Genomic DNA, 13,546 nt, shown 5'->3' with positions numbered 1-13,546 from the left:
ACTGAATAACATAGAGCAGGGGTACTCAACCTTTTTCCTTTGCAAGCTGCATATATCCACATCCTATATCAAGCGGGCCGCACATTGACACCGATTAAATAAGATTCGATGACTAAATAAAAAACAAAAAAGAAAGATTATCAGGTTGAAAAATAATAAGTGATTTAAAACTCGGACCCCCCTTCAGCAAGGAGCTGCGGAGTGGGGAACAAGTGGCCGGTAATAAATTTTGACAGGTTGAGTATGGCTGACAAGAAACAGAATGATAAATAAAGCATTGGCGTAGACGTGTTCAAGTGTTTTTTTTATCCATAGTTGACCGTGAACACAAGTGCGTTTATTGTCAATTTGAAATCATGTCACAAGATACTATCTACAGTCTTGAAGAGTCCCAAAAGTGGGGATAGGAGAAGAGAGTGTATTGTCCCCCTCTTGTTGTCTTTCACCAATTCTCGGCAAAAATCCATATAACTATAATAGCAATGTCATTCATTTTAATAAATGTAACAAGTAAAATTACAAAGCTTGAAAAAACATTTTGTTATTACACAAGAATGTATATTATATTCTAGGTAATCTTATTTTATGAGTATACATAAAAACCTAATCAGTAAGAATGAAGAATAATAAAATCAAAATTTATTATGTGACAGAAATAGTAGATGATACTTATATTAGTTTTTATTGTAAAAACATTAGTATACACTTTAAAATTGAATGTAATCACATTATTTTTCAACGTAGATTATTGAGTGTATTTATTGATAAAGCGTTAGTCAATAAAAGATTATCGGATTATACAGGATAGATCATTTAAATCTAAGCACCTACATTTCTCCGTTATTTCTTGTTAATTTAATTGATAAATTGATAAATTATTTTTCAAAAGTCATTGTTTATAAAGAGATTTCGAATCAATCAGTATTTATTTTAAATGAAATCAAATAGGTTTTTACGGATTAATCGATGCAGCTCGATCTATCGAATCTCTACGCAAAATATAAAAAATTTATTAGTTTAAGAAATGTTTTAATTTAAATATTTGTTAATAAATATCATTCTCTTTAGTAAGAGAATTATATTATATTTATTTACTACTCTTTTTTTTACTATATTTTAAATAATGGTTTCTTAGCAATATTTAAAATTAAAATATCTCTTTTAAATAATCGATTTTCGATATCTCGAAATCTCTTGAAATCTTGTTTAAAAATAGCTATGGAAAAAAAAATTACCGCAATATGTACAATCTTCAAATAATTTCAAATAAACGTCGTCCTTAGGATTTCTATATAACTAAGATATTTATGTGTTCCAATTTAAATGTCTTACCTTGTATATCTTGTACAATTGGCTCTATCGATGTCATTTTTCTAAAAGTGATATATATCGCATGTCTCAGAGAACATGTAAATATACATACATATTTACGTTGTCGTTCATTCGCTGCTAATCGCATTCTACAAGTTTGTAATTACAAACTAGAGGAATTAATAGAAAAATAGAGGAGGGGCGTGGTATCTTGTAATTCGGTGGGGATCTCGATATAAATATGTCCGTATGAACGATTAACGTTTTTATAACTGTGTACACTGTGTAGTAACAATGACAGCTAGCAAAGAGGAAGGTAGTAGTGGCGACGATGCAACAAACAACGTGTCGCCAGGTAGATTCATTCATCGTCAACATCGTCATCGTTGTTATAATCACATTATGATTATTTCCATTGTTATTATCATCATCATTATTTTTCATAATTATATACTATCATTGTGTGAGCGTTGGAAATGATTTTTACTTAGAATTATCAAGTGCAATATTCAAATTCCGCGTGTAATTTTCCTTCTACCGCGAAAAGTTTGGTGATTCATTCAAAAATGTTCGATCATATCGTTAGTTGAGTTAATAAATTTAACATTTCAGAGTGTAACAACTATGTTGACAATTTTTTGTAATGTTTATTTTTAAATATTTTTTAAAAATTCGAATAAATTACTTTATGCTTCATTGTTTTTTTGGGATCGTTCTGGAAATTTCTAATCGATGAATTTGTACCTTTACCCTATACCTTTATACCCAGATTTAATTTATATACATATATTTCGAATCGTTTATTTGATTTAAATATATCAGTCAAAAAAATCATCTCGTTGATTATCGCAGGTGTTGATTAATCTATGTGTGATAATATTTTAATATACGGTCATAAAATATTTAGATAATATTTTAATTGAAAGACAAGATAACAAGAAAAATTTCACTTGTACAGGTACCCTATCACATACCTCTTTTTAAGTATATATCTACTTTGATTTATTTTTTTTTTATCTTTTTTTCGATCGCGCGACAAAAGTTTAAATTACATAAAGTCATACGATATTCCTGTATGTAAGACGTATATTATTTTTCTTTCGTTCATTTTCCTTTTAATAAATTCTTATTTTAAATTTCTAGAAAAAGAATTTTCAATGAATATACTTGTTCAAAATTTCACGCGTATACTTCGTGCGTATGTATATATAAGGACATAATATTATTATTTTATAAATAAATGCAAATACGTTTTTTAAATTTTAACGAGTAAGAAGAAAATATTATTCGCGTCTAAAAGTTATACGTTAAAATAATGACATAATAATTTACTTTTATATGTTCTAATTTATCACATTACGCGATCTCTTTGATAATATGGAATAAGTATAAGAAGGTATTCTTACAGAAATGGCTCGAATCCGTAAAAGGAAGATTAAAAAGACAAGAATTTATCAGTATTAAAATCAAGATGAACATTACTTTCATTTATTGAGTGTATCAGTGTGTGTGTGTGGTGTGTGTGTGTGGTGTGTGTGCGCGTGCGAGCTCGATACATAATATATGTACATTTCAGGTAAACTGGGGATTAGACATTTGCAAGTCCTTCTACTTTTCTTAGCCATGGTCATCGGATATTTTCTTAGAGTGGGAATGTCAGTGGCTGTCGTGGCAATGGCAAACGCTACTACAGCAAATCCGAACATTGAGGTATGAATCTCTTTTATAGAATGTCCACAGTATTATATATTAAGAATTAAATATTAGCTTCAATTTTAATTTATTCAACGCAAGATTAGATAAAGCGTTACTTTCAGTCTTATTGTGTTAGATAAATTTTATTAATATTTAATTATTCAAATAGAAAATTAATTATTTTATAAATTTTATAAGTTAAAATATTACATTAAAAAAATATAAAATGTGCTTTAATGGGGTGTATTTGATCACGGACGAAGGATGAGAAATAATCTTTCTCTGTCTAAACAAATTTTGGACATTCTATAAAATATCCTTTTCGAATCCTTCCTGTAACATTTTTTTAACAGGGTGACTCAGAATTAGGTATCCTCTCAGATAAAAATCAAGGGGTAGATATAACAGACCAACTCGCTCACTAGATCTTACATCCCTAACAATAAGTGTGTATCTTAATTCTGACTCATCCTGTATAATGTATAATACATATGACAATGATTTGTAAATTTTAAATATTAAAAATCTATTAACAATATATTTTGCGAATCCCAACAATAAGATAGACTTTTTTCCCCGTTTAGGATTATGGATGGGATCCAGCACAAAGGTCAAGAATCCTCAGCTCGTTTTTCTGGGGTTACACGGTAATGCAGATACCATCAGGTTACATCACCACTGTTTGGAGTACTCAAAAGCTTCTCAGTTTGGGAATGTTCTTTTGTGGTGTATTTAGTATATTAATGCACCTCGCTGCCCATTATTGCGGCATTATCGCCGTATACATTTGCAGAGTAGGCATGGGTGTCTGTCAGGGTTGCCTCTTACCTTCTGTCCACACCCTTCTCTCCAAATGGGTGCCACCCTCAGAGAGGGCAAGACTTGGTGAGAACTACTCGATACACGAAAAAGAACAAATGAAAATACTGATAAAGGCACGAAAGATCAAAAATAGGAAGTAAAAAAGGAATAAAAATTGCAGATAATAAGATGCATTTTGTATTCCTTTTTAGCTGTTGTTTTACTATTAGTTTTTGATTTATTTTTTTCTCTCTCTCTCTCTCTTTTTATTTATGAAACTTTATGATGTTTTGTTTTGTTTTGTTTTTTAAGCTACCTTCGCCTATGCAGGAGCTCAGTTTGGTACAGTTATCGCTCTTCCAATTAGTGGTTTCCTCGCAGCATCACCAATAGGATGGCCTAGCATTTTTTATATTTTTGGTGGCATTGCTGTTTTGTGGAGTATAGCCTTCTTCTTCTTTGGTTCTGATACACCGTCCACTCATTCAAGTATTTCCATAGAAGAAAAAAAATATATTGAAAACAGTCTGCAAATTGCTAGTCCTAAAACCGAAGAGGTAAATAAATTAACCAAGACATTAAGATTTTTAACAATATCCTAATGCCTGCATGGCGAACATAGTTAATAAAACCTAACTTTATCGGAGAATGATAAGGCATTGGTCTTACAGGTCATGGTTATTAGACTCAGTGCGATAATCAATAATTTTTTACGTTTAAAATAAAAATTAAGTTTAGCTAACAATAAGTGATGATAAATTTTTTTCTGTAATGATATAATTTCAGATCTATTAATATTTTAAATAGAATAATTTTGACTCTACTTCGATAATACAATCATGATGAGAGCAATGATGTGCATCGACAATTAAAAAGTTAGCATTATTTTCGATTGATTGAACAATTTTAAAAAAACGTTATTTAATCAATTTAACATACGAGATTTATTCTCTTGTGATAATTATGATTGTAGAAAATTCCAGGATAACGATTATTACAATTGAAACTGATTATTTTCTTTTTAGTAATTTACGAGATGGATTGTAATTTACTATAGCTTTATGTCAGCCATCTGAAATCATTCTTCTTAATTTGGGTATTTCATCATTCGGTTTGTTTTTTTGTAGTTTATTATTCGTATTTCTAATACATTTTTAATGATAACCCAATACTTTTCCTTTTTAATTGAATTGCCTGCAGGTTCAGTAACAATGTGTTTTGCACATCGGCTCAAGGTTGATTGAAAATGTGAAATGTTCTATGTATTATGAGTAAGAATCAAAATGAAAGAAAAACCGAGAAGATATTAAAGTGTCATCAGAAATTTTAAGATTTTATGAAAGTTTTTTCCCATTGTACTTAGAAAACGAGGATAAAGTTCAAATCATGTTTTATAATTTTTTTAATTCTTTTTCTTTATTTTTGTTATTCTCGGAATATTACAGTAACTCGGTTTATCGGACAGATTATAAATTATTATATAAGAAAATTGCATCTTACTTCTTATTTGTAAAAAGTGATTAGATAGTGCTATGTGTATATATATATTTTTATTTATTAATTATTTCATGCATATATGTAAAGCTAACGGATATATTCATCTGGCGTATATAATTCCATAAGCATTATTTTTACAATTGATTCAAGAAACGATTTAACAGATAATTTAATAGGAATGAGAGATTGTCTTGTGTATGTACATGTAGACACATTTAATTCTATTTTACTTTGTCCTCTACTCGATAAAAGAAAAGATTAAAAAAACTGAAATTGTAATTGCACGGCAAAAAGCATACTATGGTAATTACGAATACATCAACTTCACTGTTCACGTGCGCTAAGATATGTGATACGCGTTATATAATCTAAAAAGATTTTTTCTGTTTTAGACAATAATGAATTTTTAATAATGAATTTCATTATTCATTTTATTAATATTAGTATTTTGGAAATAGTAATTGGAAATTACGTTAATATTGTACGTATTTTTTTAATGCTTATATCAGACTTATTACTTTTTCAGAAATTACGGACACCATGGAAAGAGATTTGGACATCAACACCAATGTGGGCATTGATAATTGTTCATTGCGGTCAAAATTGGGGATATTGGACTCTTCTCACAGAAATGCCAACTTATTTGAACTCTGTCTTAGGTTTTGATATTGAAAAGGTAATTAATTAATGATTTGAATATATAATTGAAGTACATTTTTATTTTATCTCATATAATTATCTTAATTAGAATAATTTACACAGAACGGAGGTATCTCAGCATTACCCTATTTGATGATGTGGATGTTAAGCTTTCCTGCAAGCTGGTTGTCGGATTATGCTCTTAAAAAGGGTTTCTCTAGATCGATAATAAGAAAGTTTTCAAACAGTATAGCTCATTGGGGTCCGGCCATAGCTCTGATTGTTTTAGGTTTTGTCCCGACCAATGATCCACTTTGGACTGTTATAATTCTTATTGTAGCAGTTGGTCTTAACGCTGGCTCACTTTGTGGATATCAAATAAATCACATTGATCTTAGCCCAAATTATGCTGGTACTATGATGTCTATCACTAATTGTATTGCTTCTGTCATCGCGATAATTGCACCGATAATTTGTGGGGAAATCGTCACTGATTTGGTAAGTATAATTTTTGTCATATACAGGGTGGGGCAATAATTCTATACACCTTGTATATCTTCTTTGTTTATACTCGTATTAAAAAATTTCAAAGAAAAAAGTTACATTATTGCAAGGGGAAATCTAATGGTTAAGAGAACTTATTATACAGATCATTTTTTTATGAGATTTGAATGTCAACTTTTTTTACCGCTTTGGTTGATATTAAGATGGTTTCAGCAAGCTATTAATGAAGATCATTCAAATTCAAATGTGATAGTAAAATAAACTTTCTTATATTACAAAAGATATTCGAAATTGTGACCATTTATGTCAATGTTACTGTGACGATATGGCATATCAACGAATAATAAGACATGTACATCTTTCAGTGATAAGACTACACTTTTGTTGAAACCATCTCAATACTGGCTATCGCAAAGCGGTAAAAAAATTTAGTAATCTAATTTAAAAAAAGAGGAGATGACCTTGAAATATCCACTATACCTCCATCTATACTAATTCTTTTTTAATTACAGAGCAATGAATCTCAATGGGCAATAGTATTTTATGTTTCGGCTGGCATTTATTTCGTGGGTAATTTGATATTTCTTATCTGGGGTAAAGGTGAAGTACAATGGTGGAACGATCCAAAAGCTGTTAAAGAGAGCAAAGAGAAAAATCTAGAACCGATTATAAGACCAGTTTAGTGTGCAATATTAATTTTGATAGAAATAATGTTTGCAATTATGTCTTGTATGCATTTTGTATAATGGCTGTTGACACATGTAGTATACATAAGCATAACACTAATAGTAGCACTGTGCATCAGTCACATTTACATTATTCATTTTTTCATGTTAATGTTTAGTTTATGATTTTCTTGTTATTATTATTTTATGTTTCTATTGCGTACCAAAGCTCAATCATTATTTATTGTAGTTATGTAAATACGTGAAAATATTTGTATATATATAATTGTTAATGTTATAAGTTGTTTAATAAAAAATTGTATTATTTAATCATATTGATTCTTAATGTTTTCCTACAAAACTTAAGGCATTTGGCAATCATAAACTACTAAAGTAAAGAATTAATTTATAAATTTATCGACGATACAGTCATGCATAATCACATATAAAAAATAAATATCTTTTAATAAATAACGGAGCATACCTGAGAATCCAAAATATTAAGATTTACAATCTTTCACTCGAAGCACGTATGGCTTCAATGACAGGTATGGAAAAATATGAACTAAATATAAACACAATATAAACCTATTTAACCTATAAATGGTTCATAGAAAAAACGGCGGAAGCAAAGTTATGCACTTAATATTTATGCAATTCGATTATTTTTTTATATGAGTTCACACATATATTTACACAAAGGCACATTATTTAAATCAGTTTTATTTTTATTACTCTATGAACACTATTTAAAATTATATGCTACATTACGTTAGTAAAAAGCAGTCATCAACTACAGTATGACAGTCAGAATCCCCATTGGTAATGTCGGAAACTAGCATTTGACGATTGTGGCGCATTCTGCAGTTAAAAAAGAATACTCTCAATGGGTTGAAACGGAAGACTAGAATATATCGAAGACTGAGTTTCTTTTTCAATTTGCCACCATGGGTGAGTTTTCTGGTTTTATTAAAATTTATCTTTATCGAATTACATCTATATTTTGCATAAAAAATATGTTTGCAGAACATGGAAAATTTGTAAATAATATAATAATTTACATATTCGTTAATACATTATTTCAACATTTATTTGAAAAATTTTGTAAATTACATTAGGCTTTTGTGGTTAGAATTAGTTTCTTAAGTTTTTGTGTATACAATATATTAAAGAATATAAAAATATAAATAAATGTAATTAGTTTACATATTACTCGTCTTTTTCACTAATATATTTTACAATTAGTTACAAGCGACATATTTGCTTGTATAAATTTGAGTAATTAAGAGTTTGCAATGAGAGATGTTGTATGTGATAAAATGAAACTTACTTTACATTACAAAATTTTAATAAATAGGTATTTCCCGAGATCATTGGCATAAAAGAAGAGCTACCGGTGGGAAGCGAAAGCCTCTCAGAAAGAAGAGGAAGTTTGAGTTAGGACGTCCAGCTGCAAATACTAAACTTGGACCTCAGCGTATTCATACGGTAAGTTTGGATACAAATATATGATTCATCTATTAGACATCAAATTTCTAAAAACCTGTTATTTTAAATTTGGTATTAAATTATTTGTTATGAAAAATGATGATCACCTTACCTACTCTGAGATATATGTTGATATATTCCCACAGCGTACTGAGTTATATGCAGCCAATACAATTTTATTCTTCTTATTTATAGTCACATAATTAATGCTTAATGTTTTTCTTACATCAAGGTACGCACACGTGGTGGCAATAAAAAATACAGAGCACTGCGTCTGGATACTGGAAATTTTTCATGGGGATCAGAATGCACAGCAAGAAAGACCAGAGTTATTGATGTTGTGTACAATGCATCTAATAATGAGTTAGTCCGAACGAAAACACTCGTCAAAAATGCAATAGTAACAATAGATGCAACGCCCTTCAGACATTGGTACGAAAGCCATTATGCTCTTCCATTGGGACGAAAGCGTGGTGCAAAATTGGTAAATAAATTTTTGTATTTGATTTGCAAATGTATTTCTGATACTGTCTGTAATGAATAGAATGAAATAAAATATTTCAGACGGAAGCAGAGGAAGAAGTTTTGAATAAGAAACATTCGAAAAAAACTGAAGCAAAATACAAAGCAAGACAACGATTTGCTAAAGTAGAACCTGCCTTGGAAGAACAGTTTTCAACAGGACGAGTCCTTGGTATTATATCTTAATAATTTTATATTATATTATTACGTATATACATTTTTATATATTACATACGTCTAAATGGTATTAATTTTAATTTCAGCTTGCATATCCAGTCGACCTGGACAGTGTGGAAGAGCTGACGGTTACATTCTTGAAGGTAAAGAACTAGAGTTCTATCTGAGAAAAATTAAGAGCAAGAAAGCAAAATAAAAATGTTAGTTTGTAAATAAAGTAATCTTCTAATGATAAAATGTGTAAAATTATTTTATTTTTGTCCGAATTTTGTGCTCTTTTATATGATACTTGATATGATACCTTGATACTTTTTGCTCTTCACACTTATTACTGTCCTTTGTTACTGTGTAATAAAGGACGATATTTCTTATAAAATAATAAAATATAAATAAATGTAAAATAACTTTACTTATTCGAACTACGTATATATGTAGCAACGATCGTTTTCGAACATTCATATCCTGACCTTTCTTTTTTACATTTCTCATAACCGAAAAACAATTTTACTCTTACTCGAAATGCGTATATATTTAGCAACGATCGTTTTCGAATATTCATATCTTCATGTTTCTTGCTTACATTTTTTCCAATCCTACATGAATATAATAGGTCACAGAGAAATTCCAGAGACGCGACGTTCAGTTTTTTCAGTTATTAATAATGGATTATTCAATTTGCAACAATAAGTCTTTTTTTTGGTTAATAACCAACTAACCGTAATTATTTATCAAACATCTTGCAAAGTTAATTGTACCGCGCACGTGTATATACAAATCGTAGGAAGTTTGAGATTAGTGTAGTTTCGAACGATGAGCCAAGCTTGTGTTTATGTCCCTGCGCGCGACCGACTGGTGTCGCTTTAAACCTGCACAGTTGGAAATTCGATCGTAAGGGAAAGGGTTAATATATAATTTGAAATACTAATTTTTGTTACTATATTATTTTATTTCTCAAGATAAAGTTTATGTGATTGCTTATACTACACAAGTTAAGTAGACATCATTTTTATAGCAATGTGTTTATTCCGAGTTTATTTAATCTTTAAATTTGTTTTTACAGCAATATAAATTTATTTTTATATAATTATATTTATATATTAGAAAAGAGGATCAAATATGAATGGTAATTATAGACAGTTTCCTTCATTAATTAATATCTTATATACACGAACACACATTATTTTTAAGTACATAAATAATATATAAATATATATCTTATATATATATACAACTTCACTATATTTTTTATCACGAGTATAAAGTAGAACAATAAATGTATCAAATTTTGTTATATTCAGTTCACACTAACATTAGTCCCGAACACTTTAAATGCTTCTACTTTTGTGTAAAAAAAAATTGCCTCAGTTCTCATCAGCAAAAAGTGGAAAAAAATGAACATTGAAGAAGAAGATGAAAAACAAAAAATTCAAGAAGACACAACATTTTAAAAACAGCAGAAAATAGAATAATAAAAATCAAATACGCAATGACAGCTCGATGCACGCAGTTATAATAGATGAGAATCAATCATTACGATTGGTACGTCGATAGGTAGCATTTTGTATCCGTCACGCCAAAGCTTGGCGCCACCGGCACTCTTACCGTCACGGCTCTAGTGACGAAACCAAAGAATTAAGCAAACACCAGGTATATGAATAATCACTGCTACTCGCTCTTTTCCGTCCCAACCACCGAGCAAGACACACGCGTTTACTAGCAGCGACAAAAAGACTGAACCTAGTCGTTACTTCCGTTTTCTCATTATTACATTTTGTTAAGTTTAAAAATTTATATTTTGTACAATCCTTTTTGATACGTTAAAAATATAAAAATATTCTAATAATAATATTCTTAGTGAATTAATTATTATTGCATACCGACGAACACGCTACAATTTGACGATTATAGCGCTATCTGCTGTTAAAAATAATACACTAAATGGATTGAAACGGAAGACTAGAATATATCGAAGACTGAGTTTCTTTTTCAATTTGCCACCATGGGTGAGTTTTCTGGTTTTATTAAAATTTATCTTTATCGAATTACATCTATATTTTGCATAAAAAATATGTTTGCAGAACATGGAAAATTTGTAAATAATATAATAATTTACATATTCGTTAATACATTATTTCAACATTTATTTGAAAAATTTTGTAAATTACATTAGGCTTTTGTGGTTAGAATTAGTTTCTTAAGTTTTTGTGTGTATATACAATATATTAAAGAATATAAAAATATAAATAAATGTAATTAGTTTACATATTACTCGTCTTTTTCACTAATATTTTTACAATTAGTTACAAGCGACATATTTGCTTGTATAAATTTGAGTAATTAAGAGTTTGCAATGAGAGATGTTGTATGTGATAAAATGAAACTTACTTTACATTACAAAATTTTAATAAATAGGTATTTCCCGAGATCATTGGCATAAAAGAAGAGCTACTGGTGGGAAGCGAAAGCCTCTCAGAAAGAAGAGGAAGTTTGAGTTAGGACGTCCAGCTGCAAATACTAAACTTGGACCTCAGCGTATTCATACGGTAAGTTTGGATACAAATATATGATTCATCTATTAGACATCAAATTTCTAAAAACCTGTTATTTTAAATTTGGTATTAAATTATTTGTTATGAAAAATGATGATCACCTTACCTACTCTGAGATATATGTTGATATATTCCCACAGCGTACTGAGTTATATGCAGCCAATACAATTTTATTCTTCTTATTTATAGTCACATAATTAATGCTTAATGTTTTTCTTACATCAAGGTACGCACACGTGGTGGCAATAAAAAATACAGAGCACTGCGTCTGGATACTGGAAATTTTTCATGGGGATCAGAATGCACAGCAAGAAAGACCAGAGTTATTGATGTTGTGTACAATGCATCTAATAATGAGTTAGTCCGAACGAAAACACTCGTCAAAAATGCAATAGTAACAATAGATGCAACGCCCTTCAGACATTGGTACGAAAGCCATTATGCTCTTCCATTGGGACGAAAGCGTGGTGCAAAATTGGTAAATAAATTTTTGTATTTGATTTGCAAATGTATTTCTGATACTGTCTGTAATGAATAGAATGAAATAAAATATTTCAGACGGAAGCAGAGGAAGAAGTTTTGAATAAGAAACATTCGAAAAAAACTGAAGCAAAATACAAAGCAAGACAACGATTTGCTAAAGTAGAACCTGCCTTGGAAGAACAGTTTTCAACAGGACGAGTCCTTGGTATTATATCTTAATAATTTTATATTATATTATTACGTATATACATTTTTATATATTACATACGTCTAAATGGTATTAATTTTAATTTCAGCTTGCATATCCAGTCGACCTGGACAGTGTGGAAGAGCTGACGGTTACATTCTTGAAGGTAAAGAACTAGAGTTCTACCTGAGAAAAATTAAGAGCAAGAAAGCAAAATAAAAATGTTAGTTTGTAAATAAAGTAATCTTCCAATGATAAAATGTGTAAAATTATTTTATTTTTGTCCGAATTTTGTGCTCTTTTATATGATACTTGATATGATACCTTGATACTTTTTGCTCTTCACACTTAATACTGTCCTTTGTTACTGTGTAATAAAGGACGATATTTCTTATAAAATAATAAAATATAAATAAATGTAAAATAACTTTACTTATTCGAACTACGTATATATGTAGCAACGATCGTTTTCGAACATTCATATCCTGACCTTTCTTTTTTACATTTCTCATAACCGAAAAACAACTTTACTCTTACTCGAAATGCGTATATATTTAGCAACGATCGTTTTCGAATATTCATATCTTCATGTTTCTTGCTTACATTTTTTCCAATCCTACATGAATATAATAGGTCACAGAGAAATTCCAGAGACGCGACGTTCAGTTTTTTCAGTTATTAATAATGGATTATTCAATTTGCAACAATAAGTCTTTTTTTTGGTTAATAACCAACTAACCGTAATTATTTATCAAACATCTTGCAAAGTTAATTGTACCGCGCACGTGTATATACAAATCATAGGAAGTTTGAGATTAGTGTAGTTTCGAACGCTGAGCCAAGCTTGTGTTTATGTCCCTGCGCGCGACCGACTGGTGTCGCTTTAAACCTGCACAGTTGGAAATTCGATCGTAAGGGAAAGGGTTAATATATAATTTGAAATACTAATTTTTGTTACTATATTATTTTATTTCTCAAGATAAAGTTTATGTGATTGCTTATACTACACAAGTTAAGTAGACATCATT

General features: G+C 29.6%; 3 protein-coding genes and 2 long non-coding RNA genes across 5 annotated transcripts; 3 read left to right on the top strand and 2 right to left on the bottom strand.

The window, feature by feature from the left end:
- The first annotated feature begins 1,105 nt into the window (after positions 1-1,105).
- Positions 1,106-7,376, top strand: LOC122525106 (putative inorganic phosphate cotransporter). Its single transcript, XM_043647744.1, has 7 exons — positions 1,106-1,666; positions 2,888-3,021; positions 3,591-3,891; positions 4,120-4,364; positions 5,831-5,980; positions 6,067-6,441; positions 6,960-7,376. The coding sequence occupies exons 1-7, from the start codon at positions 1,606-1,608 to the stop codon at positions 7,128-7,130; spliced, it is 1,437 nt and encodes a 478-aa protein (XP_043503679.1). The 5' UTR covers positions 1,106-1,605; the 3' UTR covers positions 7,131-7,376.
- A 605-nt stretch (positions 7,377-7,981) lies between these two features.
- On the top strand, positions 7,982-9,536 carry LOC122525108 (40S ribosomal protein S8). Its single transcript, XM_043647746.1, has 5 exons — positions 7,982-8,063; positions 8,470-8,600; positions 8,833-9,084; positions 9,165-9,294; positions 9,386-9,536. The coding sequence occupies exons 1-5, from the start codon at positions 8,060-8,062 to the stop codon at positions 9,493-9,495; spliced, it is 627 nt and encodes a 208-aa protein (XP_043503681.1). The 5' UTR covers positions 7,982-8,059; the 3' UTR covers positions 9,496-9,536.
- On the bottom strand, positions 9,102-10,148 carry LOC122525111. Its single transcript, XR_006305710.1, has 2 exons — positions 9,880-10,148; positions 9,102-9,131 (listed from the first exon to the last, which is right to left on the bottom strand). It is a non-coding gene; the product is annotated as an uncharacterized LOC122525111 (long non-coding RNA).
- An 843-nt stretch (positions 10,149-10,991) lies between these two features.
- On the top strand, positions 10,992-12,778 carry LOC122525109 (40S ribosomal protein S8). The gene is made up of 5 exons (XM_043647747.1): positions 10,992-11,302; positions 11,712-11,842; positions 12,075-12,326; positions 12,407-12,536; positions 12,628-12,778. Exons 1-5 carry the CDS (start codon positions 11,299-11,301, stop codon positions 12,735-12,737), a joined length of 627 nt encoding a protein of 208 aa, XP_043503682.1. The 5' UTR covers positions 10,992-11,298; the 3' UTR covers positions 12,738-12,778.
- On the bottom strand, positions 12,344-13,386 carry LOC122525112. Its single transcript, XR_006305711.1, has 2 exons — positions 13,122-13,386; positions 12,344-12,373 (listed from the first exon to the last, which is right to left on the bottom strand). It is a non-coding gene; the product is annotated as an uncharacterized LOC122525112 (long non-coding RNA).
- Positions 13,387-13,546: the final 160 nt, after the last annotated feature.

The sequence above is a fragment of the Polistes fuscatus genome, unplaced genomic scaffold (assembly GCF_010416935.1).
Source record: "Polistes fuscatus isolate 324 unplaced genomic scaffold, CU_Pfus_HIC Scaffold8, whole genome shotgun sequence".
NCBI lineage: Eukaryota > Metazoa > Arthropoda > Insecta > Hymenoptera > Vespidae > Polistes > Polistes fuscatus.
The sequence above is the reverse complement of the archived record's forward strand: the minus strand, read 5'-3'. Positions and strand labels throughout refer to the sequence as shown.

Bases quoted from the DNA above. Each gene is read 5' to 3' on its own strand.
- LOC122525106 (XM_043647744.1), top strand. From the start codon at position 1,606: ATGACAGCTAGCAAAGAGGAAGGTAGTAGTGGCGACGATGCAACAAAC. The intron at 1,667-2,887 runs GTAGATTCATTC...TGTACATTTCAG, and splicing joins AACAAACAACGTGTCGCCAG to GTAAACTGGGGATTAGACAT. The intron at 3,892-4,119 runs GTGAGAACTACT...TTGTTTTTTAAG, and splicing joins CTCAGAGAGGGCAAGACTTG to CTACCTTCGCCTATGCAGGA.
- LOC122525109 (XM_043647747.1), top strand. The intron at 11,843-12,074 runs GTAAGTTTGGAT...TCTTACATCAAG, and splicing joins GACCTCAGCGTATTCATACG to GTACGCACACGTGGTGGCAA. The intron at 12,327-12,406 runs GTAAATAAATTT...AAAATATTTCAG, and splicing joins GAAAGCGTGGTGCAAAATTG to ACGGAAGCAGAGGAAGAAGT.
- LOC122525108 (XM_043647746.1), top strand. The intron at 8,601-8,832 runs GTAAGTTTGGAT...TCTTACATCAAG, and splicing joins GACCTCAGCGTATTCATACG to GTACGCACACGTGGTGGCAA. The intron at 9,295-9,385 runs GTATTATATCTT...TTTTAATTTCAG, and splicing joins TTCAACAGGACGAGTCCTTG to CTTGCATATCCAGTCGACCT.